The 26,781-nt window shown below is 36.0% G+C and overlaps 1 protein-coding gene across 1 annotated transcript in view; it reads right to left on the bottom strand.

Moving 5' to 3' along the window:
• REEP3 (receptor accessory protein 3) overlaps window positions 1-26,781 on the bottom strand; it is an 89,516-nt gene that overhangs the window by 9,273 nt on the left and 53,462 nt on the right. The window contains exons 3-6 of the mRNA XM_032491491.1: window positions 13,744-13,820; window positions 11,300-11,420; window positions 11,014-11,127; window positions 3,479-3,626 (exon numbers count right to left, since the gene is read on the bottom strand). Of these exons, the coding sequence (XP_032347382.1) occupies window positions 3,479-3,626; window positions 11,014-11,127; window positions 11,300-11,420; window positions 13,744-13,820 (460 nt within the window). The remainder of the gene's footprint in view (window positions 1-3,478; window positions 3,627-11,013; window positions 11,128-11,299; window positions 11,421-13,743; window positions 13,821-26,781) is intronic.

Raw genomic sequence — 26,781 nt, 5'->3', positions numbered from 1 at the left:
AATTCATGGTATAAGAAAATGAGTACCTTGATTATTTTCAAAAGGAGAAGTAGAGTTGTTTTATTTCTGATTTTAAGAGTAATTGGTTGATTAAAAAAAAAATGACTAAAATTCCACAACTCAGAGCTAAAGGCTGTTAACATTTTAGTGATACCCTTCCAGACTCTTCTTTATATACATATACTTGAAAAATAACTTTACATATATTAATCCATTTTATCATCTATCTATTATGCCTCATAACACATGTATTATTTCTTTGTTGTTCTCTCCCCGACAACCTGGCTATGTTTCCTTGTAAGTATAAGCTGACTATTTTTCATGGCTAATAAGCCACCTTTTTGCTTAAACATTTCCCTTTGGCATTTGGCTTGTTCCAATATTTTGTTACCATAAACAACAAGAAGAACATTCATACATCTTTGTACATACATCTTTGAACACTTGCCTGATTATTTCCTTATGACATATTCCTAGAAGTTTCTTGCTGAGTTAAAGAGAAAACATTTTGATAATTCTTCCCAGATTGTCATCCAGAAGGATTATTCCACTTTAAACTCTCATACACTTTGTATGAGAGTGTTTGTTTCCCAGAGGCTTGCTGTGGTGGTTTTAATACACGTCCATCTACAAATTGTCTGACACTCTAATCCCCTTCCCTTAAATTTCGAGGGCCTTTGTACCTGCCTCAACAAATGGCCACAAGGCAGAGTGCACGACTTCTGCCTGTTTCTCTTGGGACACTGGCTCTGGAAGCCTTCAGCCCCCAAGGAAGGAGCCCAATGACCCTTAGAGACCATGTGGAGAGATCTAGAGAGAGATGTCTGAGAAGCCCCAACTGGTTTAGCTGCTGGCTGTTGGACTCTTCCCAGCTCAGTCGTCAGACCTGTGAGTGAGGAAGCCTTTGAGATTACAACTCCCGCCCCAGGGGCTGTCTGACTGTAGCTGCATAAGACCCTGAGCAAGAACTACCTTGCAGTCCAATCACTCCCAGATCTGGGAGCAAAATAAAGAACTGGAATTTTTCTAAGCCACTGTTTGTGGGTGGTTTGTAATGAAGTGATAACTTAGAAGAGTTACCAACATAGAGCACTGTTAACTAAAACAAGTTTTTTGATAATCAGGTGAGCAAACATTACAATTACTACTATTTTAATTTACTCTATTGGTGAGGTTGAGTATCTTTTTCATTTATTTCTTGGTCAGCTGTATTCTCTGATAGAATCGATGACAATTGTCTTGTAAGGATTCTTGGATTGTTAAAATTTGAACCCTTTGCCTGCAACATATAATGAGAATATTTCTTACAGTTCGTAGTATTTTGCCTTTTTTGGTGTCGGTTCCCCCCACCCCATATGGTAGTTTTATGGGTTTTTTTTTCTATAGAAAAATCTCTCAGACTTTTCCTTTATGTTTTCTGGTTTTGATGTCGTTCTTAAGAAGTCTGATCTATCCTAAGAATGTAAAAACATACACAGGAATTTCCTACTATATGGTTTAATTTCTTACACTTAAGTCTTAATCTTTTAGATTTGTTGATTGAAGCTTTGAGATAGAGGTATAACTTCATTCCCTACCCTACCTTCTAAGTCTAGCAGTTACCCTGACGTCACTTATTAATCTGCCTTTCCCCAGCCAGGCTCATCTTTCTCATCTGACAAACTACCAGGTATACCTGGACTTGTGTCCAGATTATGTTACTGTACTATCTGCTATTACCTCCTCTTCAACTACTCTGTCCTGGAACCATACTACTTTAGCAAAAATATTGTCAAGAGAGAAAGTTTTGCTTAATTTTTTCCTTAGGGAAGGAAAGCTCAGAATACATACTGTTCTGTAGAAAATGTGGAACTTGGGCAAAGTAAAGCAATTAAAAATTTTATTTTTATAACTGAACAAGGATCTTTCTTGTACTGCTACCATTTACTTTGTATTTTTACAAATCTTAAGTTATTTTAATTCCATGGTTTGAAATTTAGCAGAAGAACTAAATAGCACCTCCTTATTTTCAAATATTTTAGTCATACCATCTTAAATTTAATAAATGAATGTCATAAAAATAGTGCTATTGATTTTCATTTTTATAATCCTGTTCTCATTTAAATAATTGGAATATAATTCTTAACTAATTCTAAGGTATAATTATGAATAAACTGCTGATAAAGGATGCAGATTATGGGACTGAATCAGCAAAATATATACAGCAGACTCCATAATCAAAATCAGTATACCTAATTTTAAATGCTTAAGAAAACACCTATATTAGGAACTGCTTTTACGTTATTAAAGTATTGAGGACGATGGTTCAAAGTTCAAAGGTTCCTCACTCTTAAAGGTGTCAGTACCTTAAGCAATGGCCAATATTTAATTATTACCTCTTAGATAATAGCCACCAACTTTGTAAAGTTATTCACTCTAGGTAGAACTTAGAAGAAAGTTCACAATTTTTCCTTTGTTAGAAGAAACTGTTATATTATTCAAATTAATTTTAATTATAAAGAATGATTTTCAGTCTCCCTCAAAAGAAAATTTCTACTTAAAAAAAATCAAGTAGCCTTATTTTTATGGACTTAAAAATACGTTCATAAAAAATTTCCTACAGATCTTAGTTCTTAGCTGAGCCTTTAAGTACAACTTCTATTTTAAATTGAACTATAGTTGATTTACAATTTTGTGTTAGTTTCTGGTATACAGCACAGTGATTCCATTATACATATATACATTATTTTTCATATTCTTTTTCATTATAGGTTATTACAAGATATTGAATATAGTTCCCTGTGCTAAACAACAAGTAGGTCCTTGTTTATAACTACAAATTTCTTATATGTGAAAAAATAACTAAGAAACTATGTCTGTTTGTTTATGTGTATGTTTCTACAATCACAATAATTTATATAAGTTTTAGAACGTATCAACTATGACATGCTCATAATATACATTACAATGTACTATAAGTTAGTTCTTAAACTAGAATACATAACTTCAACACATTTTTCCACTGGAGTAATCCTGTTTTCAAACTGGTCCTTTTGTCACCTGCTTAAAACTTTTATCTTATGAGTCAATATCCTTATTTGTTCACAGCACTTACGGTGAACAGTGTTTAATTACAAAATTCCTTAGATGTCACTACATGGTTTGAATAACAAGAGTATTGATCACAGGTCAGAACTATTGCTGGTGGTAGGGAGGTGGTGGGAACCACACCCACTGCTGCTAAAAATTCATGGCAGCACAAGAGAACACTGCTACTTTCTTAGTTGGATTATCTCAAGAGTCAACAAAAGGCAAGCACTCTATTTAGAGAAAACTTAGAGGAAGAGACCTACAGTTGAGCGTAAAGCTCAAAACTGTAAGCTTAAAAATAAATTTTGTCTAACCAAATTCAGATGGCTACCAGGTATTATTTTAGTACCCATCTTGACTCAAAATCCCAATTATGAAAGAACAATACATTAAAACAAAACAAGCACACCTGCTGATTCACCAGAGGCTGGTTTACTTTTCTTTTTTGTTTCTGGTAGAGGTTGGTATGGTCTTTGTCCCACGGGCTCATCACCTTGGATAGCTGTTAGATCATGCATACTGAAACTTCGTAAACGTTCAGTTATTGCTCCTTGGCTCTATTCAACAGAGAAGTGATAGATCCAAGAAAAAGTACACTTAAAAATATGTGATATATTTGCAATTAACTTTTTGCCAACATTTTATCATGAAGCTTATTCACTTTATAATGAAACTTTCAGAAAATCTGAAAGAATTCTACAGTAGATACCAATATATTGTTTACATTTTGCTGTATCTGCTTTACCACATATATACCATCTATCCATCCATCAAGCCATCTCTTAATGCATTTCAAAGCAAGTGGCAGATATCAGTACACTCCACTGCCAAGCATTTCTTTAGATTTAATTTGAAAATGAAAAAAAAATGTATGATGAGTTACCCTCACAGTAAAACATCATCCATAATTTTGCTCTCTCCTAAAACTAGCGCTTTAGGGCTTAAGTTTATGATTTAGAGGAACTTTTTAAAGTTTTAAAACTAAGTCAGGAGTGGTAATGGCTCTACCTAGAACACATTAAAAAAAATTTAAGAGCCAAAGAATCTTTAGAATGAAACAATATTCAGTTAATGAATTCACCATCTGGCAAGACATATCTACGACTACACCATTTGACATTAAGTCATTATAACGCCTTTTTTTTTTTTTAAATAATATGGTAGACACTAGGCACAAGTGGGTATTTAAAATTCAGGTAACTAACATTAAATAAAATTGAAAATTCAGCTCCTTAATTGCATTAGTTACATTTCAAATGCTCAACAGCCACATGTGGCTAGTGGCTACTGTATTGAACGGTGTAGATATAGAATATTTCCATCATTGCAGAAAGTTCAATGATTTTCATCATTGCACATCTTTGAAAGGGACATTTCTGAACTTTTCAGACATAACTACATTTCTCCCCTAAAGTGTAAAGCTTTGTAAAGAGAAAAAAATAATTTCTAAATTTATCCACTCTGAAATTTTGCATAGCATGTAGATGACCCATTTCTTATTTATAGCTGGATTAAAAATATTCTTCTAAAGGTTTTTTTTTTATACTTAATATTTCTTCTTCTCACACGTGAATTTATGATTGCCTCTAGTTATAATGTTACTGTAGAAACTCATCCATAATGGTTCATCTCTAAATGTTAAAGCCTAAAGCACTATAAGCATTCCAACATTATTGCTAACTATGTATTTTCCACTGAAGAAAAAGGTCTTTATTCATGAGTCTTGATTTAGCTAGTCTGAGTTAGTGATACCCTATTATGTCAAACTTGAACACCATTTCCATACCCCACTTACACTTTGTACTTTTACCATATTTTTTGAATTATGAAAAAGAATTAATAAATTAAAGGGCCTATATCCTCAAAAAAAATTGGACTCCACACATCTTTAAACATTCTTGGCATGGTTTAATTCATTATACTCTCTTTTTGTCAGATATAATTCACTTATTTAATAGAGGAGGGCAGAAGACTTCAGAGACACACTAAAAGGAAGTGACCGATGTTCATCTGAAACAGATGCCTTGTTTTCTCAGAACTGTCATTTCCTCTTTTCCTACCTTTGTATTTCTGTGCCCTCTTCTCAGCAATTCTTGACTTTTTCCTATTGCCAAACACATGCAGGATACCCTCTACTGTAACTCCCAAACCCTCCCACTCAAGAAAGTACATCTCAGCATGCAAATGAGTCAAAGTGCCATTGAATCAGTCTAGCTTTATATCATCCATAAACTTCAGGTATCTTTAATGAGTATAATCAGCTAATTACTTAGGGCATTTCTCACAAATGAACTCACACATTATTGTTAGTTCTGTTGCTGTGCTGTATATATTTTGCCTCCAGAGCAAGATTTTAAGGGACTAGAAGAGAGAGACACATCTTAGGCTTCTGTTCTCCTGGTGCACCTGGTATGGGATTGCTATTCAGTATTTAATAAGTAAACTAAACACTCTTTTTATGCCTCTTCTTTTTTGTTATTCTTGACTGCTAGAGAGTTCTCCATAGATAGCAGCATATTTTAATGTAAACTCTGGCGTTTATATGCAGAAGTTCAGCACCAAACTACAGGTATGGTTATGGGTATTGATATGGGTAGATTACACCATCCACCAGGAGTTTGCTTCAGGTTTAGACTGAAGGTGGGCAAAAACCAACCCTGAGGCATCTGGGTGATCTATTTACAGCCTAGATCTTAATGTAGCTTTGAGTATCCAACCCTATAGCCCCAAGTATTATCGATGATCAATCCCTGAGAAAGGCCAGGTACTACAAGGAAAAGCAAAAAGGGGTTGTGTACCATCTTTGAGGACCCACAGCACTTTAACAGCCATTATCACTTTGAAAAATCACTTTTTCTACTGTATATTTTCTTATGGGCCCAGAATAGAATTAATATGGGGAGAGAATTACTGCAGTATTGTGAAATTCAAAAACATTATATAAAAACAAAAATATAAATATCCAATGTGACCACTTTAAAAGAGAGGTGTAATTATAAACCTATTCCCTCCAATTTTTATGTCTTCAGAACAAAAAGTCCATCAATAAGGGAGTTATGTTTGCAATAAAATGTTAAGTGGCAATACCTCTCCTCTACCTCATAAATCTAAATCATATGCACAGTTTGGGTACAATATGCAGTATGGTTATAATTAGGGAAAATATTAAAAAATGAAAACAGTGTAATGTTTAGGCAGATTAGATGAGTGATTTTTCCCCCTTTTCCCCCCCTCAAATTTCTTTAGTATTAGAAAATTAGTCATAGACAGTATAGTGAAGTTTTCATTTTAATATGTTACAGTATAAAAATCTATGATCCATTTCTTGATCATTTTTCCAGTATCTAAACCCCTTGTTCACATCATTAAAAGAAAAATTTTTTCTACATTTCGAGGGCACAAATAGGGCATTATAGTCACTTGTCCATAACAATGCTAAAAGATACTGAGGTTTTCTTTAAATTAATAATTTTTTGTTCATTTGTTTTCTTCTATTTGGTTTATACAATATTAAGCCAAAAGTATAAGAAAAATGAAGAGGAGGAAAATATGTGTGGAAACAGCACTCTTAGTCAATAAGTTGGAAGGGAGTTACCACTTACAAGGTAATTCTATATCCCAGCATTTTAGATTCTGTTCTCTACAGAACTTTATGTACATTGTGTATGTTAAAATTGGTTCTAAAAATCAAAGAGGAAGTAACAGAAGGATTATGATGAGAAAGAAAGAGTCAAAGTAATTTTCAAAAGTATTCTGTAGAATATTTTATATCATTAGCAGAAGTGTTCCTGCCTTCGGGTAGCTCAGAGTTCTCAGGGTTTGAATCTAGATGAGCCCAGAACATCCATTTAAGAAACTGAGGACACTGTAAGGGCTGACTGGGTGGGAAGGCTGGGTCCAAGTCTAACACATTTAGCTTTGAGCTACGGAAAGGATTAAGCTTGAGCTCTGGAAAGGATTCTCCATCTGAGAAGCAGCTCCACGAGCTGGCCCCACACAGAGCTCATTTTTATCCAAGGGCAAAAGGACATCTGAACATCTACTCAAATATCCACCTCAAGCTGACATCTATAAAAAGGGACCTTGCATGTCTGGCTAATTCTAACTTCTTTATACCCAAACAATTCTGCCTTTGTTTAAACACTTCATTTTCTGGTTAAATATTACATTAAACTTACTATATTTTGTGTTAAATAAGGGAATTTACTGTGCTTATCAGCATCTTTGTATAAAACTTTCAACCTATTCTCTTCGCATTCTAAAATTAAGAATTCAAAAACATAATCAGCAATAACATAATCTTACGAGCATACAAACAATCCTTTACAGAATAATTTTTAGGATATTGTTCAATAATGAATAGCCATTAAGCTCTATTTCTTGTTGATCTTGACGTACTACATTATAATTGCAGATCAGGTTAGTTCCCAGTTTTTAGGGCAATGCCTTTTCCCTATGGACATTCAAGAATTAATCTGACCAAGCCTAGCTAGAATGGAATTGACTGTATTTGCATTAAGTGAATAAAATATTTTAGTGGTTTTAAGATTAAAGCAATATATATTTATTGAAGAATGTTTGTAACAGAAAAAAATATAAAAAAGAAAATAAAGATTTGTAACCCACCACCCCAAACTACCTATACATATTTATGTATCCTTTTAGCCTTTTCTGATTCATCATACTTTTAGAGAAGGGTTTCTCAATCTCAGCACTGATGCTGTTTTGGGAAAGATTTTTTGTGGGGGGGGATGCTGTCCTGTACACTGTAGGATATTAAGCAGCATCCTTGGTCTCTACACCTTAGATGCTAGTAGCAGTACCCCTTCCCTCAGTTGGATACTCCCAAAATGTCTCCAGATATTGCCAAATGTCCCTTGGATGGCAACACTGCCCCCAGTTGAGAACGACTGCTTTAGAGTATAAGGGTTTTTTTCATTTTACAAGTAAGAAAATGGATACTTAGATAAGTGCAGAAGATTTCCCCAAATCTCCTAATGAGTGGCAGAACCTGGGCTAAAAAATGCTGATAACTCAACTGCTATAGAATTCAACTTTCATTATAACATCCTGCTTCTCTAGATTGCAGGAAAAATAATATGATCTTTCTTCTCCATTGTCTGAACAGGGGCTCACTTTTTAAATGGATGATACTAAGCAGATGAATCTCCTCAAATCCTTTCACAAACAGGCAGCTATTAAAACAGACAGCAAGATGTCAGGATTTCTGATCTAATCATCATTTAAAGTAAATTAGATTTCAGAAACTGTAACTGTAAGGCTGTAATTTCTGTGATAATTGACTTTTTAAATAATATCTGCTAAAAAAATTCACCAAGAAAAGGCTGCCAGAGAAAACCCTAAGAGATGGTTAATATGACTAACGGTACTTTTCTTCATATGTCCTTCATCAGGCAGCCGTGTTACTCGTCTATACAAAAGCCACCTGCATTTCTCGTGAAAGCTATGGAATGCTGAACACCCTCAACAGAATCCTTGAAGCTCCTTCATATGTTTGTGCTTTGCTCAGCGAAAATGAACTTGCACACTGACCTTGTGAACAGATGCCTGGTAATGAGGTCATAGAGCTGAGTAACATTTTCAGAAAATTGCTTTACGGTGTAATAAATGTTCTGATTAGATTCCTATGTTCATCTTTAACATGCTCAGGCAATTCAGCCTAGAAAACTTAGTCAGGGGTATTGCCTGTCTTTAAAGGTCACACCGAGAGTCCAATATTTTTCACCTGAAAAGATATTTTTAACAAACTATATATTTTTAAAAAGTTTTTTAAATAGTTCTCAAGTCTCACTGTTAGCTTTCTTGCAGTTTCTCCTTAAACTTGACCTATTTCCCATTTCAGTTTCAATTTACTCTTTAGTATGAAGTGTCTGGTTCAGTGATTCTTCCATCACAGTGCCTTTCTTTGACATCTCCAGAGATGAAACTAATTTCCCCTACTTTAAATAGGCACAGTAAAACTTGAGGCAAATAGTGTTAACATTATGCCGTGTTCAGCTTATTTAATGATTATTTCTAATGAATAAAATCTAGGAGGGTTGATGCCAACATTCCTGTCCTCACGATGAGAATGGTGAGGGCTACCTCATATACAGTGAACTTGATAACAAAAGGGTCACAAGAACACGAACAAAAAGAGAAAGTTCCAAAATGAATTCAAATTATAGGATGTGTGTTTGGTTTGCAGTGGTAGCTCAGATGATTCTTATGCTCTCTGTTTCCTGCCTTTGAAGTGGGGAGGTGGTTTTAAGCTGTTAAATATATAAATAAAAACAAACAATGAATCACAAAGAAGTCAGAGAAATACAGAGACAGATTGTTTTTAGAGCCTTTCTACAGAGAAGTATTCTGTGAGAGAATGCTTATTAATAATGAAGGGCAAGTGGTAGTCTCTAAGCAACCAAAGATGAGGTAAATTTTTCAGTTTCAGTAAAATTTTCAGTAAATTTTTCAGTGAATACAGACACTCAACTAGACAGTAGTAGTGAGGGTAGGAACTGTATCTATCTTGCTCATTGCTGCATCCCAAGCACCTACCATAGAGGAGGAATTACATACATAGATGTCAAACACATTAAATACATAGATGCTGAATAAACATATAGGATGTTAAATACTGATGGCAGGAAAGTATGTATGAAACTAAAAACAAAAGAGGAGGGAATGAGGATAAGATCACCCAGTGGGGATTTCTGATTTAGAGTAGTAAGAGTTTGGAAGTAGTAAACGTAAGTCAAAATGAAGTCAGTATCCCACAAAATAGTCATAATACGTAGGGAGGTGTTTTACAGAGTAGTAGGTTTATAAAGTATATTTAAGTGTTAAAGTAAAGAGGGCAAATGGGATTTGTAAACTTCTGTGTTTCCTAAAACAATGTTCTAAAATGTTTGTATTTTCTAAATAATTTTTGACGTTGAAATTTAATTTTTCGTTTTTTGCTGTAGAATCATTTGAATAATGCTTTTAAATGTGGAAAAGTCAGAAAGCATCTTCTTTGAGCTGTAAATGAATACATGTACTTCGTTTGTAAAGTTAAATAACGCCAAATTTTGTAACAAAAGAAAAGCAAGATGGCTTTGGTCCCCTTCTTTCCATCCCCCTGCAGGCAACCACATCAAACCCTCTACTTTCATATACACCAACTGAGGACGTTAGTTCTCTTCCACTTAAGTTTCTCCTCTCCCACATCCTCCTAATTGAGAAGTTAAGGAAATCGCCAGTGGTTACTTAGAAAGTCACATTCAGCACTTTCTGGATCAGAAGCCCATTTTCTTTCCATATACTACACACCAAAACCAATTATGCTATAATATTTAAAATAAACCACAATAATTACTACATGCAAAGAAATCCAAAGGCATAAAGCAAATTTTCACAGAAGGCATTCCTTTGATAATTTGGCTTGCAAAACACAACACATGACATTAGTAATCGCTAAGTAAAATTTTAAGTTTTAAGAACAGAAATTTTTCATGCCTTATTTTGAATAGTCAGTTACCTCAAATTGGTTGAAGTATGGGTGCAGAAGTAAGCCAGAAATCCTAGCAAGATATTGCCATGGGGAGAAAGTGAGAGAACACCAGACAGAGAAAGAAAGAATGGTCATCTTTACTAAAGGAGATTTACTTGAAAGTACTTAAGGTTACACAGTAGGAAAATTATGACAAAATGACATTTTTGGTATGTTTTATTTATTAACTAACTCTCATTTTGTCATCAATTAAGAGTTTCATAAATATTGAACAGCTATAGGAAACATGTTAAAATGCCTATAAAATTATCTACTTTTTTTTCTAGTATTACAAAAATAAACAGAAGGTAAAATTATGCCAGAATTTTATAATCATCTGAAATAGAAAGCTACCTCACTTTATCCATTGACTCAAAGTGACATTGGATTGAAAAATGTAAGTAAAAAATTACCTTCACTGCTGCAGTGACAGCAGCAGTAGCTGCTAAATTTAAACCTTGCCGCCCAAAGTTTACCATAGTCTCATAGCCTCGTTCCTTTGCTTGTATAATATAATCATCAATCTCCTGGGGGAAAAAACAAACCCATAGATATTAATTTTATTAAAAAAGATTGTTTGTTAAGAAGCTGAAAAATTAGGACTTCTCTCTATTATAATAGAAACTCATTTATAACACATAGCATGTGATGATGTACATTTCTAACAAACGATTTGTGGAAATAGTTTATATATCTTACCCTTTCCTTTGATGAAAGAAGTGGATGAAGGAATTTCCTATATATTAAACTTGCTCCTTTGGTATAGGGAGAGAGCAGCCATATGACAAAAGCAATCTTAAGCTCATAGTATAGGGGGAACCTAACGAAAAAAAAGGAAAAAAACACCAGTGAAAATAAACCACAAACAATGAGGAAATCACAAAAAAACCTTTTAAAAAGTTTAGTCACTGTGTTAAGTTTTTACATATAAAAAGCTGTGATCAGAGAAACAACTATGTTTGAACTGACAAATTAATTTCATTAATTAGGTAAATCAGAGCCTGACCCCCGCCAAGATTCACACCTCCTAATACAAGATTTCTCCGCTTAGGCAGGCTGCCAACCTGACTGTAGCAGTTCAGAGAGGACATTAATAGCACATAACCAGGACAGTAAGGTACACCCACCCTGTCTGCAGAGCCCAGCTGCCATGGCAGTACCTGGACACACCTCCCAGCATCAAGAGCCAACTTTATAAGCTCCAACTGTACAATGTTACCCCATACACACATCCTCTGACTCTTAACTCCAGAAAACTTCCCCTCTAATTTAATTTGGTCAGAATTGCAGCACTTTGCTGCAAGAATGGAATTGCCATTGTAGCCTGGGAATTAGGCCAAATACCCACACGATTCTGCAGTGCCTTCTCTGAAGGCCAAGTAAACTCCCTCAAGCAATGACCATGGGTTTAGCCATGTGGCCTGCTTTAGGCAACGGAATGTGATTGTGACGTATATCACATGCAAGGAGAAGCTTTAAATGCACTTTGACGCCCTCACCCCAACACCCCAACCTCTTGCTTTCAACTTTTGTTTTCTGCCATGAGAGCAGGTACTTCTTCAGCCTTGGTCCTGGAACAAGAAGACATTTAAAACTGAGTGGAGCTCAGCAATGCTGCAACTGACCATTTGCCTTCAGGTACCCTGAGCAAGAAATCAATGTTTGTTTTGCTAACTCATTGTGCTTTTAGGGTTGTTTGTTACCACAGCAAAAGTTAACTAATATATCATGAGTGGACCAGCATCTTGTGATCCATGATGTACTAAGATATACAGTAACTAAAAAAAAATCTGGGCTCTTCTGATGACACACATGGGCAGGGGCCAGTGAGGAATGACTATTGTGTAGTCGACAAAGGATCTCTGCACAGTGCAATTACAGAGGAGTTTCTGGACTGTCATTTGCTTGTGGTAAGCTTTTTCTATGTCGTTTACTTTTTAATAATGTATATATGCTACATTTGCAATCAGAAAAAAAAGAAGTCTTTAAAGAGAGAACATGGAAACTTAAGAGCCTAGCATGGTATAAAATCTGTGTTCTTCCACTTAAGACAAGCAAACAGAAAACCCTCCCCAAACCTAAACACCAAAACATAAAAAATAAATGAATGACATATGAGACAGAGGGAGGAACAGAAAGACAGATGGAAAGAGAAGTTGATAAATAAGGATAGGTTGTTAAGAACATTTAAGTCTGACGACTTCTGTTTTTTCCTAGTAACCCAATGTGACCTAATGTGCTATGAAAATATAAGAATAGCAAAGTCAGAAAGACAGTTTAAGGGGAGAACAGTAAATGTTTGAAACTGATACAGGAGGGAATGGAAGTAGCCGCTGACCAAAAGGAAGCAAAAGGAATGGTGACTGTCAGATTGATACCTATATGAGCAACTGATTGATTTTTTTGCAGCTCAGTTGGTAGTGTGGGTAAAGAAGTAAAGAAGAGCAATTTTGGGGCTAATTTAGGCTGAAGGTTTGTGCAGCAAGGGCAGCTGAAGATCGTGGCAAGGTAGTAAAAGTTCAAAGTTTGAAAGGAGCATTTCTCCAAGTGATGGCAAGGTTTAGATGGAAATGCACTACTGAAATACAGCACAAGGAGATTCAAGTTGTTGCATTAAGTATTGCTCCTAAGTAAAACGTTAAATCCTTGAGGACATAAGCATGCTTTAATTGTGCCTCATACTGTTTGTAACAGAGCAGTCAAGGAACTGGTATTGAGGGGGTGTCCATGTGGATGTTGACGTCATCCAGTCTGAATGTTTGTGGATAAACATTTTAAGGATGGCTAAAACCAGATGCTGTGGGACTTAAAAGAGGAGTCATTTAGGAAGTAATAAAGAAAAATAGTCTGAAGTCATCAGTGTGGAAAAAGGATAATGACAACCAAGTTTCTCTATTCCAAGATACCGAAGAGGTGTGTGGGAGATGGGCAGGGAGGGGCACACGCAGAGAAGGATGAGCTGCCTTTACTTAAGGGCGACTATAAGGAAAATAATATTCTTGTGGGGATACCAGGAGAAAATGAGACATGGGATACTTATGTAACTTGATCAAATTCACTTAGTTAATAGCAACAGCAGGATAAGGACTCAGGACACCTGATAAGAGTCCATAGTCTGGCCATTTCTCAACGTTAGAACTTACCAAGCAACTGTTTGATCTGCTACTGTTTCAATCACTGTATAGAGAGCAAAAACAATCCAGTACATCATCCATCGAACCTGGAAATAAAAAAAATACTTATGAAATAATAGACTAAAATTATTTGCAACTCTGAGTAATGTGTGTGTGTGTATATTTTATATATATATATGTGTGTGTGTGTGTATATATGTATACATGTGTTGGATTAAATACAGAAGGCAATGGTTTAATTCTCAACAGGTTTTATGCCTGAGCTCCTCACATCACTACATCAACAGTTTTGGGATACAAGAACCAAATAATACAACTCTCTAGGCTGGATACAATATAATGTAGGAACCTGAATGAAAGAATTGAAAAACTAGGATGTAATTTTTTTTAAAGGAGGAAAATTCTTTAAAAGATCTAATTCTTATCTATGTGCTTACTTATGAAGACTAATAGCTATTTAATTATTATATAAATAATATAGTATAATATATGATCATATTTAACCCTTATTAATCTTAAAATTTTTGCGTTCCTTATTTCTCAATATATAGAAACTGTCTGGAAACCAAAGACCAATCCTGGGCTTATTATATCCATAATGCTAGTTAACCAGTTTGAAAGTCTAAGGTTAGTGTCTTCTTCCTCTTCCCCTGGACATAAGCCTGTAATCTTTCACACATCCTTTTCCTTTTTCTACTCTAACACTACAAGAGTGGTTGCAATAAATCAAATGTTCGTGTCCCCCCAAAATTCAAATGTTGAAATTCTAATCCTCAAATGTGTATTAGAAGATGGAGCCTTTGAAGGGTGATTAGGTTATGAGGGCAGAGTCCTCATGAATGGGATTGGCACCCTTCTAAAAGCTGCCCCCAGAGAGCTCTCTCAGCCTTTCCATCATGTGAGGACAGAGCAAGAAGACGGCCATATAAAAACTGGGAAGTGGGCCCTCCCTAGACAGGACCTTCTGGCATCTTGCTCTCAGACTTCCAGGCCTCCAGAGTCCTGAGAGTAAGTTTCTGTTGTTTATGAATCACCCAGTCTTTGGTATTTTTGCTACAGCAGCCTGAATGGACTAACACAGTAGTCCAGGACATTGGAATAGAGCATCCTAAGTGGTCCCTGAGACTCCGGTGTCTCTGTACCAATCCCTTTCACAGAATGCTGCCATGTTAAATTTTCGTGAGCTCATTCTCACAAATTTACACCTTGCCACCTACCTAAGTACACAGACTCTTATCTCTCAAATAGGATGGATTTTCATTAAAGACTAAAATTTCTGCTCAATATTATAATAACAGCTAACACACGAAACCATGCCAACTGTAGGCTAAGGGCTGTACTAAGTGCATCACGTATATCAATTCACCTATTCCTCATGACAACATTATGAGATAGGAGACATAATTATATAATTACAAGGAATTGGTGACACAGAGAGATAAAATGACTTCAGTTCATTTACCCAGAATTTGTATCCAGGTTGCCTGTCTCTGGGGTGCTATTAACCAATGAGACCATGTAGGGAAAGAAATGTGACAAATTGCTGAATGTAGGGTCCAAGAGTAACCACTACTTCCCTTGTTCTCATCCCAATAAGATGACAAAGAAAAAAAAATTAGGCCTCAACAACCAGCTAGAAAACTGACCTAACTATTTAGTTATAATACAGATGCTTGTTTGGGTATGCCATAGACAATATGAAACTATAACTCAGGTAGCTTTAGCAGTTCTATTTACGGACAAGTAATTAAAAATAGCCATAAATAACTTTTGAAGCAATGTGTTGTGAAATAGGAATAATGATTTCCCTCACCAGGGAGCTGAAAAAATTGCCCAAAGCAAACAGTGGGTCACATTGTATTTAAAATACAAAGAAACTGGTTTATAAGATTATCATCTCAAATTTTTTTAAAAAGTTGGACCAAATATTCTCTTTAGTTTTTCACTTTTCATGAGCTATCATAAATCCTCTCACTGTTGCCAATTCCCAGCTTTTGTCCCAGTATGGGGATTTTCTTCCAGTGCTAAAATCCTGTGTTTTTTCTCCCCACCCCTTTCTTTTTAAAGGAAAGTGATGCTCTCATATGAGCTCATTCACTTAGCCTTTCCAAATCAAACACTAACTTAGTACTTTTACCTTTCAACTGTATTTACAAGGCTATCCCCCCAAAAGAAACAAAGAAAAAAACCCTGCAAACAGAACAGTACACTTTTATAGAGCTAGAAGAGACCTTACAGGTGATTAAGGTTTTTTTGAACTACACAAGCCTTTATTAAAAAAAAAAAAAAAAACAATTACAAAAGATACTGCTCAGGCTGGTCCTCCTATATCCAACCGCAGAACTCTTGAGGAGACTCCAAGGAACCATGGAGTGGAGTTCAAAAATAAATAACATGGTAAACCCCTCTCATTTTATTGAGGGCCAAAATAAGTAAGTTGTGTAAGGTCACTGGGCTGGGGAAAGGGGGAAGGAGGCACAGTTTACTTTGAAAAGCCTGAACCAGGCAGCTTTTCAAACAAGTGGTTGCCATCAGATCAATCTTTTCAGCTCTCTCTCCCTCCCCTGTACTCAGCATGGGGATTTCAGGGTAAACAGGATCACCTTTTTCCTGGGAAAGTGGAGGTTCAAAATACATTGTCTCTTTCATAGAAAGCTTAGGAAACTTTCAGAAAATTAAATTATTTAAGTTAATGCTTGTTATGTTTCATTATTTCATATTTTCAGTATTTCACTATTTCACAACCATCATTATGGTTGTGATCTTCCAAACGGATAACAATAAATAATACTCCACAAAGAGTCATAATTTACCTGCTACTAGAGTCGGCAGAGGTGAAAGGAACTATACAGATAGTTAATGTTTGGTAATACTCCCTGAAAGACTAGTTTTCAAATCGATTAGAGCTATTACACATCCCATAGATTTCAAAATCACTCCGGCTTCAGTAAGGTCAACTGCTTATTCAATTTTCAAATGAAGTTATCAAATTCATTTTAAAACTCACCAAATAAGTAAGTGCTTTCAAGTATATTATGTTTATCTCTAAAAAATTCATATATTTATTTAGGTTGTGAGAATATTTAATAATGTCAAAATATTTTTAAGAGGAGAAAAGAAGAAAAAGAGAGAGGTTATATCTTTTTAGTAAAAAAAAAAACAAACTATACAATCAATAGGGGATTCCTAGACATTTTCCTAAGGTATTGGCTACAATTTTAAATAAAACTCCGTGGCTCTAATTTGTCTTCAATGAATAAATCCTTTGACAATTTGCTCTCTTAAACTTATGGATCTGGGTTCTCCTTATTAGAAAAATGGACCTTTAATATAGTTAAATCCAGGCAAAAATTAAATGAATTTAATGAGTGTGTGTTATTCATGGGAGCAAGCACAAAGAAAGTTAACCTTGAAAAGATATCGCTTTCTTTTTTCTGTTAATGGACTTGGTTGGGCTTTTACATCAAATGATTACTCAGCAAAGGTTTTATTAAAACTATACCTCAAGGCTGCTCAGCTACTGTTTAAAGGTCTTGCCCAAAGGAAGTAACAGAAAGAAGTCAAGTTCAGGAAGAAGTCAAGGAAAGAAAGGAAGAAATAAAGGAAGAAGCACGTTACAAAATTGTAAGTATAATTAAAAATATGTGAAGATAAGATATTCTTTAGATCAACAGAAAACATCAATAACAAAGTGCAGCTTGGGTGGGAATTGGTAGGAAAACAGTCACATTGATAATCTTACGACTGTATATAACCAAATATTGTGGAGATAAGCGCTATTAAGGTGTTATACAAATAAGTCAGTAACTTAACAGGTAACTGCAATAAATCACAACCCACCTTTAAAGTCACTGGGAAAAAAATATTTTCTTGAGAAAGCAGTTCAGAAACAACTGGTAAAATCAACAACTGTTGTTTAGATAGCTTCACGAGAACAATGAGTAATATGAAAGCTACTTAACTTTTTCTTAGAAGTCTCTTTGATCCCAGGGAATTGAATTATCCAACAAGGGGGAGCTTATACCTGTTAAGCACTAAGATGGATACACACACATACAAACACGCACACACACATATCATACTTTCGATTAATCTTTCATATCAAACATAATTTAGGCAATTTTTAAGGACCCAGGTGGCATCATTACACATAACACTCATTGATACAACTGTAGCAAATCCTACCTACTTCACGTCATGGTACTGGAAGCAGGAATACTACCGCTTCTGTCCCCAGGGATTTAACATTTTATTGGGGAGAAAAAGGAGTAAATAACTGTGATTAAAAAAAAAAAAAGTTCTGCTGTTTTTACTATATTAGATGCCCCAGTTCCCAGTATAAGTCAAGAGCACAAGAATTTGAGAAAAGCTTATTAAAGGGACTATTTATAAATGTGGGCGAGGTTCAGGAAAACCAATAAAGGATAGTGGCGCACCCTTGAGCTAGTGACAGCAGGAACTGGCATTACCCCCAGGTGTAAAGAAGGGAGGACTGGGAAAGGCTTCCTGGAATCCGGAGAGGGTAGCTGAAGGGGAGGCTGCAGCCCAGGAAGACAGTCACAGTTAACTCGTGGTGGCAGGAGGAAAGGGGGAACAATATTCCGAACTCAGGTCACCTGCCTTCTGATCTTCTGCTGCAGGAATTTCTCATGAGCCAAACCCAAAGGGAGGACAGAGACAGAGGACAGCCTGTGTGGATCAGCCTCCTGGGCCCCAAGCACGGCAGAAAAAGGTGGGGCATCGAGGGGAAACCCCACTGGAGGGGTAGGAGGTAGGTCCCAGCACTACTCAGCCTGTCAGCTCTTTGAAACATATCAGGAGTCAAAGTCATTTCTCATCACTTCCACAGATACCTCCCCAGTCTAGATGACCATCAACTCCTGCCAGGATTATTCTTATTCTCATGGTGTCCTCACTGGTCATGCTGCTTTTTTGGGTCTTTTGCATACATCAGTCAGAGTGTCTCCTTAAAACAGAAGCCAAATCAGGTCATTCCTCTACTTAAACCCCTGACGGCCTCCATCAGAATTCTTACCTCGGCCTGGAAGGCCCTGTGGATTTGGCACCAGCTGCCTTTCTGGCCTCATCTGCTCCTCCTCCTCCTTTCCCTGTTCTGCTCCAGTCACATCTGCCCCTTTACTGTCCCTCATGTGTGTAGATATTCTTGCCTCAGGACCTCAGTACATGCTGTTTCCTTGCCTGAAATGCTGTTCTCCTATTATCCATGTGGATGGATAGCTTTCTCTCTTGCTTTGTCAAGTCTCTGCTCATGTTTACCCAATAAGACTTTCCTGACCACCTTTTTTAAAATAACAATGTCCTTCCAGCTCCCTTATCCCAAGACTTATTTTTCTCTTTAGCATATATCACATATCATAGCCACAACTAACAAATATTTACTCCTCTCCCCCTGCCTTTTCTTACTAGAATGTAAACTCCAAGGAGACTTTTATTTTGTTCACTGCTAAATTCTCTATGTCTATACAGAAGGCGCTTGATAAATATATGAATTGTAGAATGTATATGGGATTGCACAGAGCTTAGTGTGCTCCTTTTTGTAAGGACTGTAAAAGGCTAGACTGTAGATGAGGGTAAAGATGTGGCAAGTAAATACAAACGAGTCTTTTAAGAGATCTGGTTTAAAAAGAAAAAAAGGAGGGGGGATAAAAAATATCATGAGGCAAAACGAAAGCATGTTTACATCATCAAGGATTGAACATTTTACTAGGGGGAGAATGACAGTCAAATCATGAGAAAGCAAAAATACTTGATGGAACAAGATCTTGAATGAGATAGACAAGAATAAGATTAGAAAGAGTGGGATCAAGAAAGAAGCAGGGATGCATCTTCCTCTGGGACAGAAGGAAAGGAAGAGAAGGGCGGCTGTGCTGGGAGGAGAGTTGAAGTGATTCATGGTTGAGGACCTCTGTCTTTACTCTGCAGTAGGAGGGCAGGTCATCTTTTGGGGCTGGGGATGGGTGGGAAGGAGAGTGAGTTTGAAAAGAGCAGATAAAGGTTTATAAAGGTCGTTTATGTGGATGAAGAAAGGACCCGCCTAGGGTAGAGATGGAATAGATTATGTGGCCAAGGATGCTCTCAGCCATGCTGAGTGTCAGAACTAGGGGGCTGCACTGAAAGATCTAGACAGTGAAACAAGACAAGGACGGAGGTGACACTTTGCTGCCCATAAAAAGCCATTATAACAGAATTGTGGCTGGGGAGTGGCCAGCCAGGGCCGGTCCTTCTCAGCCCTGCTCTTGAAGGTGATGGGGCTACCTGTCCAGTTCTCACCAACATAATACTAGCTGAGCCTTTCGAGATGTGGATGTATCTTCCCCACAGGCTCTTTCCCTTTTCTGCTAGCTAGGAAGGCAGGGAGCAGAGTAACCTTGGAATCTATGGGTTGAAGATGGGGAGAGCCCCAGTTCTTCCTTAATGGCTATATGAGAAGAATTTCTTACTGAAATCAACACTTACCTGGACTATTATGTGAGAGAGAAATACATTTCTATATTCCCTCAGTCACTGAATTTTTGTTGCATATTATAATTATAGCAGCTTAGCCTATCCTTATGTAAAAGATTACCCTCTAATCTCAGTGGAGACTGACAGGGCAAGGCCATAGTAGCCATGGTACCAGAATTAGCTGCACATTGGTTACAGAGCCACTGGTGGCCATCTGTGGCTTAGCTAATGCCCTGGGTGGTACTACTATGGGTGCTACTACCACAACACTCTGGAAATGGAGAAGAGGACTACCATTTTAATAAACTCTGTTGAGATGTCCTCAGGGGACTCTCAGAGGTATTTGGGAAGAAATCAGAGGATAGGAAAGATTGATGTTCTCATGCAGCAGACTGGGGCAGAGCTAGAGAAATACTACCTTAAATTATTATCGTGATCCCTTGGCAAGTGTGGCTTTGATCTGGGTGAGTTTGTTAGTTATCATCTGCATTGCCAGTATACATGACTCATAGCAATTCCCTTCTACTTTCAGTAAGTCAAGAAATCAGGAAAATGAGCTCTTTAGAAACATGCATAAAGTTTAAAGTAAGTACAGTCTGAGTGGTAGGCCAAGATAGCCAAAGAATAAAATGCGTAAACGTCAGTGGGAAAAGTACATGAAAAAGTTGTTCAATGGTCTGTTTCGCTTACTTTGCTTTGTTTTCTTTCCCAAGAATATACCTAATGCCTACTACAGTACCTGGCATAAAATAGATGCTCAAAAATATTCATTAAAAGAATGAGTGACCTGGGCTAACTTACAAGCAAGAATGTAATTTCCGCTTTCCCTAATTATTTGGTAATAAACTTCTTTTGATGTGGTCACAATGACATGGTAATCATTTATCAATCTTGGGACACTTTAACTCACTATGTTTTTCATGGCTAGACAAATGTGATGAATAGTTTAATTAAAAATAAGATATTTATAAATAAAAAGTGGAATGTTAAAATCATTTAAATATCAAAATGAATTTATTTTCCAAGAAAATATACTCTTATAATTAAGCACATTCTTTTGAAAATCATGGAGTCACCTGTGATATAAAACCACAGTATTTAAAATTACCTTCTGGTTTATATAGTGCATGGATCAGATTATCCTACTTAACAAGCCAGCACTTGCTTTATTACTGAAAATCCATAAGGCTTTTATAAAGACTTAGCATTTCAGAAACCCAGACAGTCATGTGATAGTGTTCCTGCTTTACTCTCTCAAAGGAATTAGAGGATATTTTAAGCCTGAGTGAATACTGTAAAATGAGTGTACTCAGAGGCTAAATTTACTATCAGAAGACCATGCTCCATTTAATAGGTATGCATTTACCTACCTCTGATGCCAAAAGAAAAGTAGGCCTCACTTCATGGTTTTAAAACATTTTTCAACAAAATAATCTTTTATGATTTACATTCTTAGACAAATTTTTTTAATGAAATTGATTTAGATCTCAGGACAAACAAACAAAACAAACAAAAAGTGAATCGCAACTGTAAGGCAGTCCTTATGATTTCTATCACAGAAGTTGAGAGCAGTGCACAGGCATATTTATATTGGGAATATCATGTTCTGGTGGGAGGCACGTTGCTGTAAATTTATAAGAGTTATGGATAATAGTGGTCAGGACATTTTAATTAAAAAGTATTTTTCTTAAATTGTGTCTTTATATAACTTATTCTTGCTTATGCTATGAGCAGTGTGATATTATGATAGCAACAATATTAACAATAATATATGTTAAATGGTATAACTATACTAAATTATACTTACAGGATGAAAAGAAAAAAAAAGGTGATATATTAATTTGACAGTTATTACTTAGAGCCTATTACAAACAAAGCCCTTTTGACATGAAATAGGCATAATGCTGGATGTCAAGGCATTCCTACCCCCGAGCCGCTTTCTTGGGAGGCATTTTAGTAAAAGAAGACATATAAAGGAATAATAATAAGTGATTACCAGCACAATGTTTAGTCCAACATATAACTATTAATATTTTCTTATATATTATTTTATATTATATATTATTCAGTTGCCTTGTATGAATGAAATTTCTTCATTTCCAAAGGAAAGCCTTCCCTAATTACCCCTACTCCCTCCGAAGGCCATATATAGTCTTTGTGCACTCTGCTTTCCCTCTGTAGCATATCTGAGTAATGGTTTGTATAACATCTGCCTCTGACTTTTGGCTGTAACAACCAATAGGGACTGAAGTTGTCTTGTTCATCATCATGTTCCCAGGACCTAGCACCCTCGTGTCTAGTAAAGCAAACACAGAGGAAGGCTTCTTTTTAATAGTTTCTTAATTTTAAGGTCGAATTAATGCAAGATTCAAGCAAGTAACTTTGGACTGCAAACAGCAATTTGTAGCATACAACATAGTTTATTTTGTCAAAGTTGTTTTTCAAAGTTATCAGAGATAAAACAACTTTCTAATGTCTCTTAATTTCAGGTTCTTTGAGTCATAAAGCAATTAATGCTGGTCTTAAGAAAAAATGAAAAAATTACATATGCCTAATGATTTCAATTATAACCATATTAAGTAAATCCAGAGCATAAAATGCTAAAATATGCTTCACTGGAAAAAAAAAAAAAAACTTTGCTAAGTCTAAAAAGAAATAAACACTGCTGAATTTCAGACCACCCAAAGAGAACTTTATTTTCTGACTATATTAGTTATTCCCTCAAGTCAATTCCCCAAAACATTTATTTCTACACCATATTTCAGAGACAACAGAGACACCTTCTAATAGAGATTTCTTTAGAAAAAGTACAGAGTTGAAAAGATTTCTCCTGTTTCATTAACATTATGCAATAATTTGGTTACTTAATATGATTTTTCCCCATTAAAAACAAAGAGGAACAAAATGTGAGAAATCAAATAGAAAAACTCCCTCTTTTATCCAACCCAGATGGCTCAATTATGGGATTTTTCCCAGAGCTGTGCCAAGTTAGAAGCATGCTTGAAAATAAGCTAGTTGAAGTTCAATCCACAGTGAATACAGACCATGGCTGAAAACACTTTTTTTGGTTTGTTTACTTTTTAAAGATGTGGCATGTGCTGAGGATGACTATGTTAGGCTACAATTGATTTGAGCTTCCTTGAGTTTGGGGTGCTTCTGCCTCCACTGCCCTACCATCTTAATTTTCTATAGCTCTTCAGGACTAGGATGTTTGGGAGTTATACTTTCAGATGTTGAACTTGTAGCAACACAGTTTACCTGTAGTTTCCAAACATTACTGCCAAAGACCTCACAGAATATCCTGTTATTTTGAGGAAGAAAGCCTCCTATTATACAGATGTATCTGGTGTTTAAAATAAATTAAAATGGGGAAGACTGTAACTAGAAATGGATATTCTTTCACAAGATTGCCTTGGTCTTCATCAATGCTCCTGAACCACAGAAGCCTCATGTATCTCATCCCTGACCTCAGTAGTTTGAGGAACTTGAGAGAAGGAAAAAGTACAGAAATGTTTAAAAACTAGATGATAATTAATTTAAAAAGAGTGTTGAAAAGAAGATGTAAAAAACAGGAATTGCTTATGGGAACTGTTCCCGGGAGCAGAATTTGGGAAGGAATGACCTCTTAGTCCAAAATAACTCTGCATCCACACTGGCTGAGAATTCACACTTTTTAAAATATATTATTTAAAGTCCTACTGATTTATTTAGGATAATAAATATTTGTTAGAGACCCAGTTCCTGTTTAATAGCAGCACACAGAATTTCTCAGGATTTTAGCATGGGAAAGAGTCTACCAAGATAGAGAGGAGTAAACTGGGCTTAAAGGCCACCCTATTGATCATCTAAGTTTCCATGCTAACTTGTCATCCTTCCTTCTTTATTCCCTTAGTGTTCTCAAACTCTTGACACATTGCATTTCTTACTTGACACATTCCCAAGGGCTGCCACCACTTTTTAGGCACCTAAATCCCCCAAGTCCTCATGCAGCTTCATATAGTCAATTACAACTTGCCATTTCCATAAGCGAACTAACCTAGGCGCTAAAAGGCAAGCTCCTTTCTCCAGGTGACTGGCAAGACTATAACTGACATAGTAAATGAAAATTTTCCTTCTTTAGGTAAGATGCCACTTTCTATATACAAGCTGTAGCTTTACATTATAGGCTCAACAGCATACTTTAAACATACAACAATCATTCAGACAGTAAGAACCAGCCTTTACACTACATGGGAAAACAGCATCTTCTTGAGAAGCAAAGACTGGTAGGAAAAAAAACTCCAGGAAGAATAAATCTCTGCCATGACTGAAAAAGAATCTGTGTGATCAAATTACTTCCCTTCAAAAGCATGTGCAATCAACCTCACATACAAAACTGACATTCACATTTGGGTGAATGAAGAGAGAGGCAAGTAAGAGAGCACTGCATTCTTGGGGTAAGGAGGGGATGGATGAGTGCCAGTGTACAGGACAGCATGAAGACCCTAAGTAAACACAGTGAGAGGAACAAAGAGATGGAGAAAGGTACAGAAAGAAAGGCAGATGATTCTAAAGAGAAACTTCACTGACACAGAAATTGTATATGTGGCCAGTCCTACAACATGGAAACCAGGAAAAAGTCCAATTCAGTTTCCTCCCCAATCCCCCACAATAGTATTATATGGCTAATTTTGCTAAAATACTGTTTTTCTATAATATATTCCAAGTTGTTCATTTACATACAAATGTTTCTAAAACAAACTATTTGTTATTTAGTGCCCATCTGCCTACATAAACTTATACTAAAAAAGCACAGTGTGGTGATTATTCACTTTTCATAATATAATAAGATACCTCAATCAATGCTTTTCAGTTTGGTTGTGGATAAAAATTACTTGTGGATTAAAAAAAATCACATAGATTCCTGGGCCCCATCATCACAGGCAGAGAGAGGGCAGCTAGGCACTTAAAAGGCAAGCTCCAAGAGTTTTTAATGTGTAACCAGACTTGAGAACATGCACAAAATTTTTGCTGCCTGAACTGTGGTCTACAGACCAGTACCATTGGCATCACCTGGGTGCCTGATGGAACTGCAGAAGCTCAAGTCCAAGCCAGAACTACTAAGTCAGAAACTGAAGTTTAACAAGATCCCAGGGGGATTACGATGCTGTTCGAAGTTTGAGAAGCACTGTAGTGGGAGGCTGCCTTGTGTTTGTTCTGACAATATCACCTACAGGGAGGTGGTATCATTCATCAAGAGAATGTAGGAAGAGCCCTGGGCCTGGAGAATAGATGAACTCAATTTTGTGTGATAATTTGTTCGATGTAAACTGTTAAAATGTACCCTTAGTTTCATAACACTGTTTAGGTACATCATCATTAAAACAAACAAACCAAAAAAAAAAAAAATCAAAAACTCAAATAAAAGGAAGTGGGTCTTTAGCCCACTTCTTAGAGGCATTGTTCATGGCTATCAGTTGAAGAGACAAAAGCTTTGAGAAAACTACCCAGGATAGGCAGCCTACAGGCTCTTCTACGGAAAAGCTCCATGTGGAATGTCCCTGTTGTCTACCTATCCTAAGAGCCAGAGTTATCTGGACAATGACCACTCAACGCAGACTCACTCCCTTCCCAAGGTGGAAGTGCCTTTAGATTCTTCTCCCTAAGGGTAAATCTAAATCTGCTTCCTACAGAGAGAAGATAAGAACACTGATGAGTAGGCTGAAATTATATTAAAACACGATGTCATTGGCAAAAACATCCCCAGTGGCTCTAATAATTTATTCTGACAATCTTCTTAAGAAGAATATAATAAAACTGAAATGTTAGATCTTCATTTAAAGATGCTGTTGGAAATCTTTGAAAGTTAATACAGTATTTAGAAATAAAACATTTCATCTCAATCTATTTCTATGACTTTTCAAGACCTTTTGAAAATTTTTTCCATTTTCCATTTAGAGTTTGGATCTGTCGTTTTTAAAAAAAGGAATCAGTTTGTACTTATTCTTATAGCCAAGAGATAGACAAAATTTCATATATTTGTATAATACAATTCAATATATTTAAAATTTTTTATAATTTTTCAAAAGAACTTCATCTTTTTACGTTCTATTAGATTTCTGAAGTAACATCTCTCATGAATTTTTAAAATTACATAAGGAAGTATTATGTTGGGGGAAAAACTTTTAGGGGAAAGATTTTCTTTTTCTTTCTTTTTTAAATTTTTTATTGAAGTGTAGTTGATTTACAGTATTAGTTTCAGATGTACAGCAAAAATGATTCAGTTGCACATATACATAGATATATATTTTTCTCTTCAGATACCTTTCCATTATATTATTACAAGAAATTGAGTATAATTCAAAGATTTTATTTTTCTTACTTAGCTAAAATCTTCAGGAAGAGCTCTAGCTTTTATATTTTTAGGAGGGCCTTTCACAGTTTGATGGCAATCTGGTTGACAATCTGATTATTACAGCTGTAGTTGGTGAAGCACTATATTTCTAAAATTACATAATGGAAAGAAGATGTATGTTGCTGAACATTCCAAAGGTAGATCCTCGTGTTGTGTAAAAGGGGAAATTTCTCTCCTTAAGTAGTGTA

This window comes from Camelus ferus, chromosome 11 (genome assembly GCF_009834535.1).
Source record: "Camelus ferus isolate YT-003-E chromosome 11, BCGSAC_Cfer_1.0, whole genome shotgun sequence".
Taxonomy (NCBI): Eukaryota; Metazoa; Chordata; class Mammalia; order Artiodactyla; family Camelidae; genus Camelus; species Camelus ferus.
The sequence above is the reverse complement of the archived record's forward strand: the minus strand, read 5'-3'. Positions and strand labels throughout refer to the sequence as shown.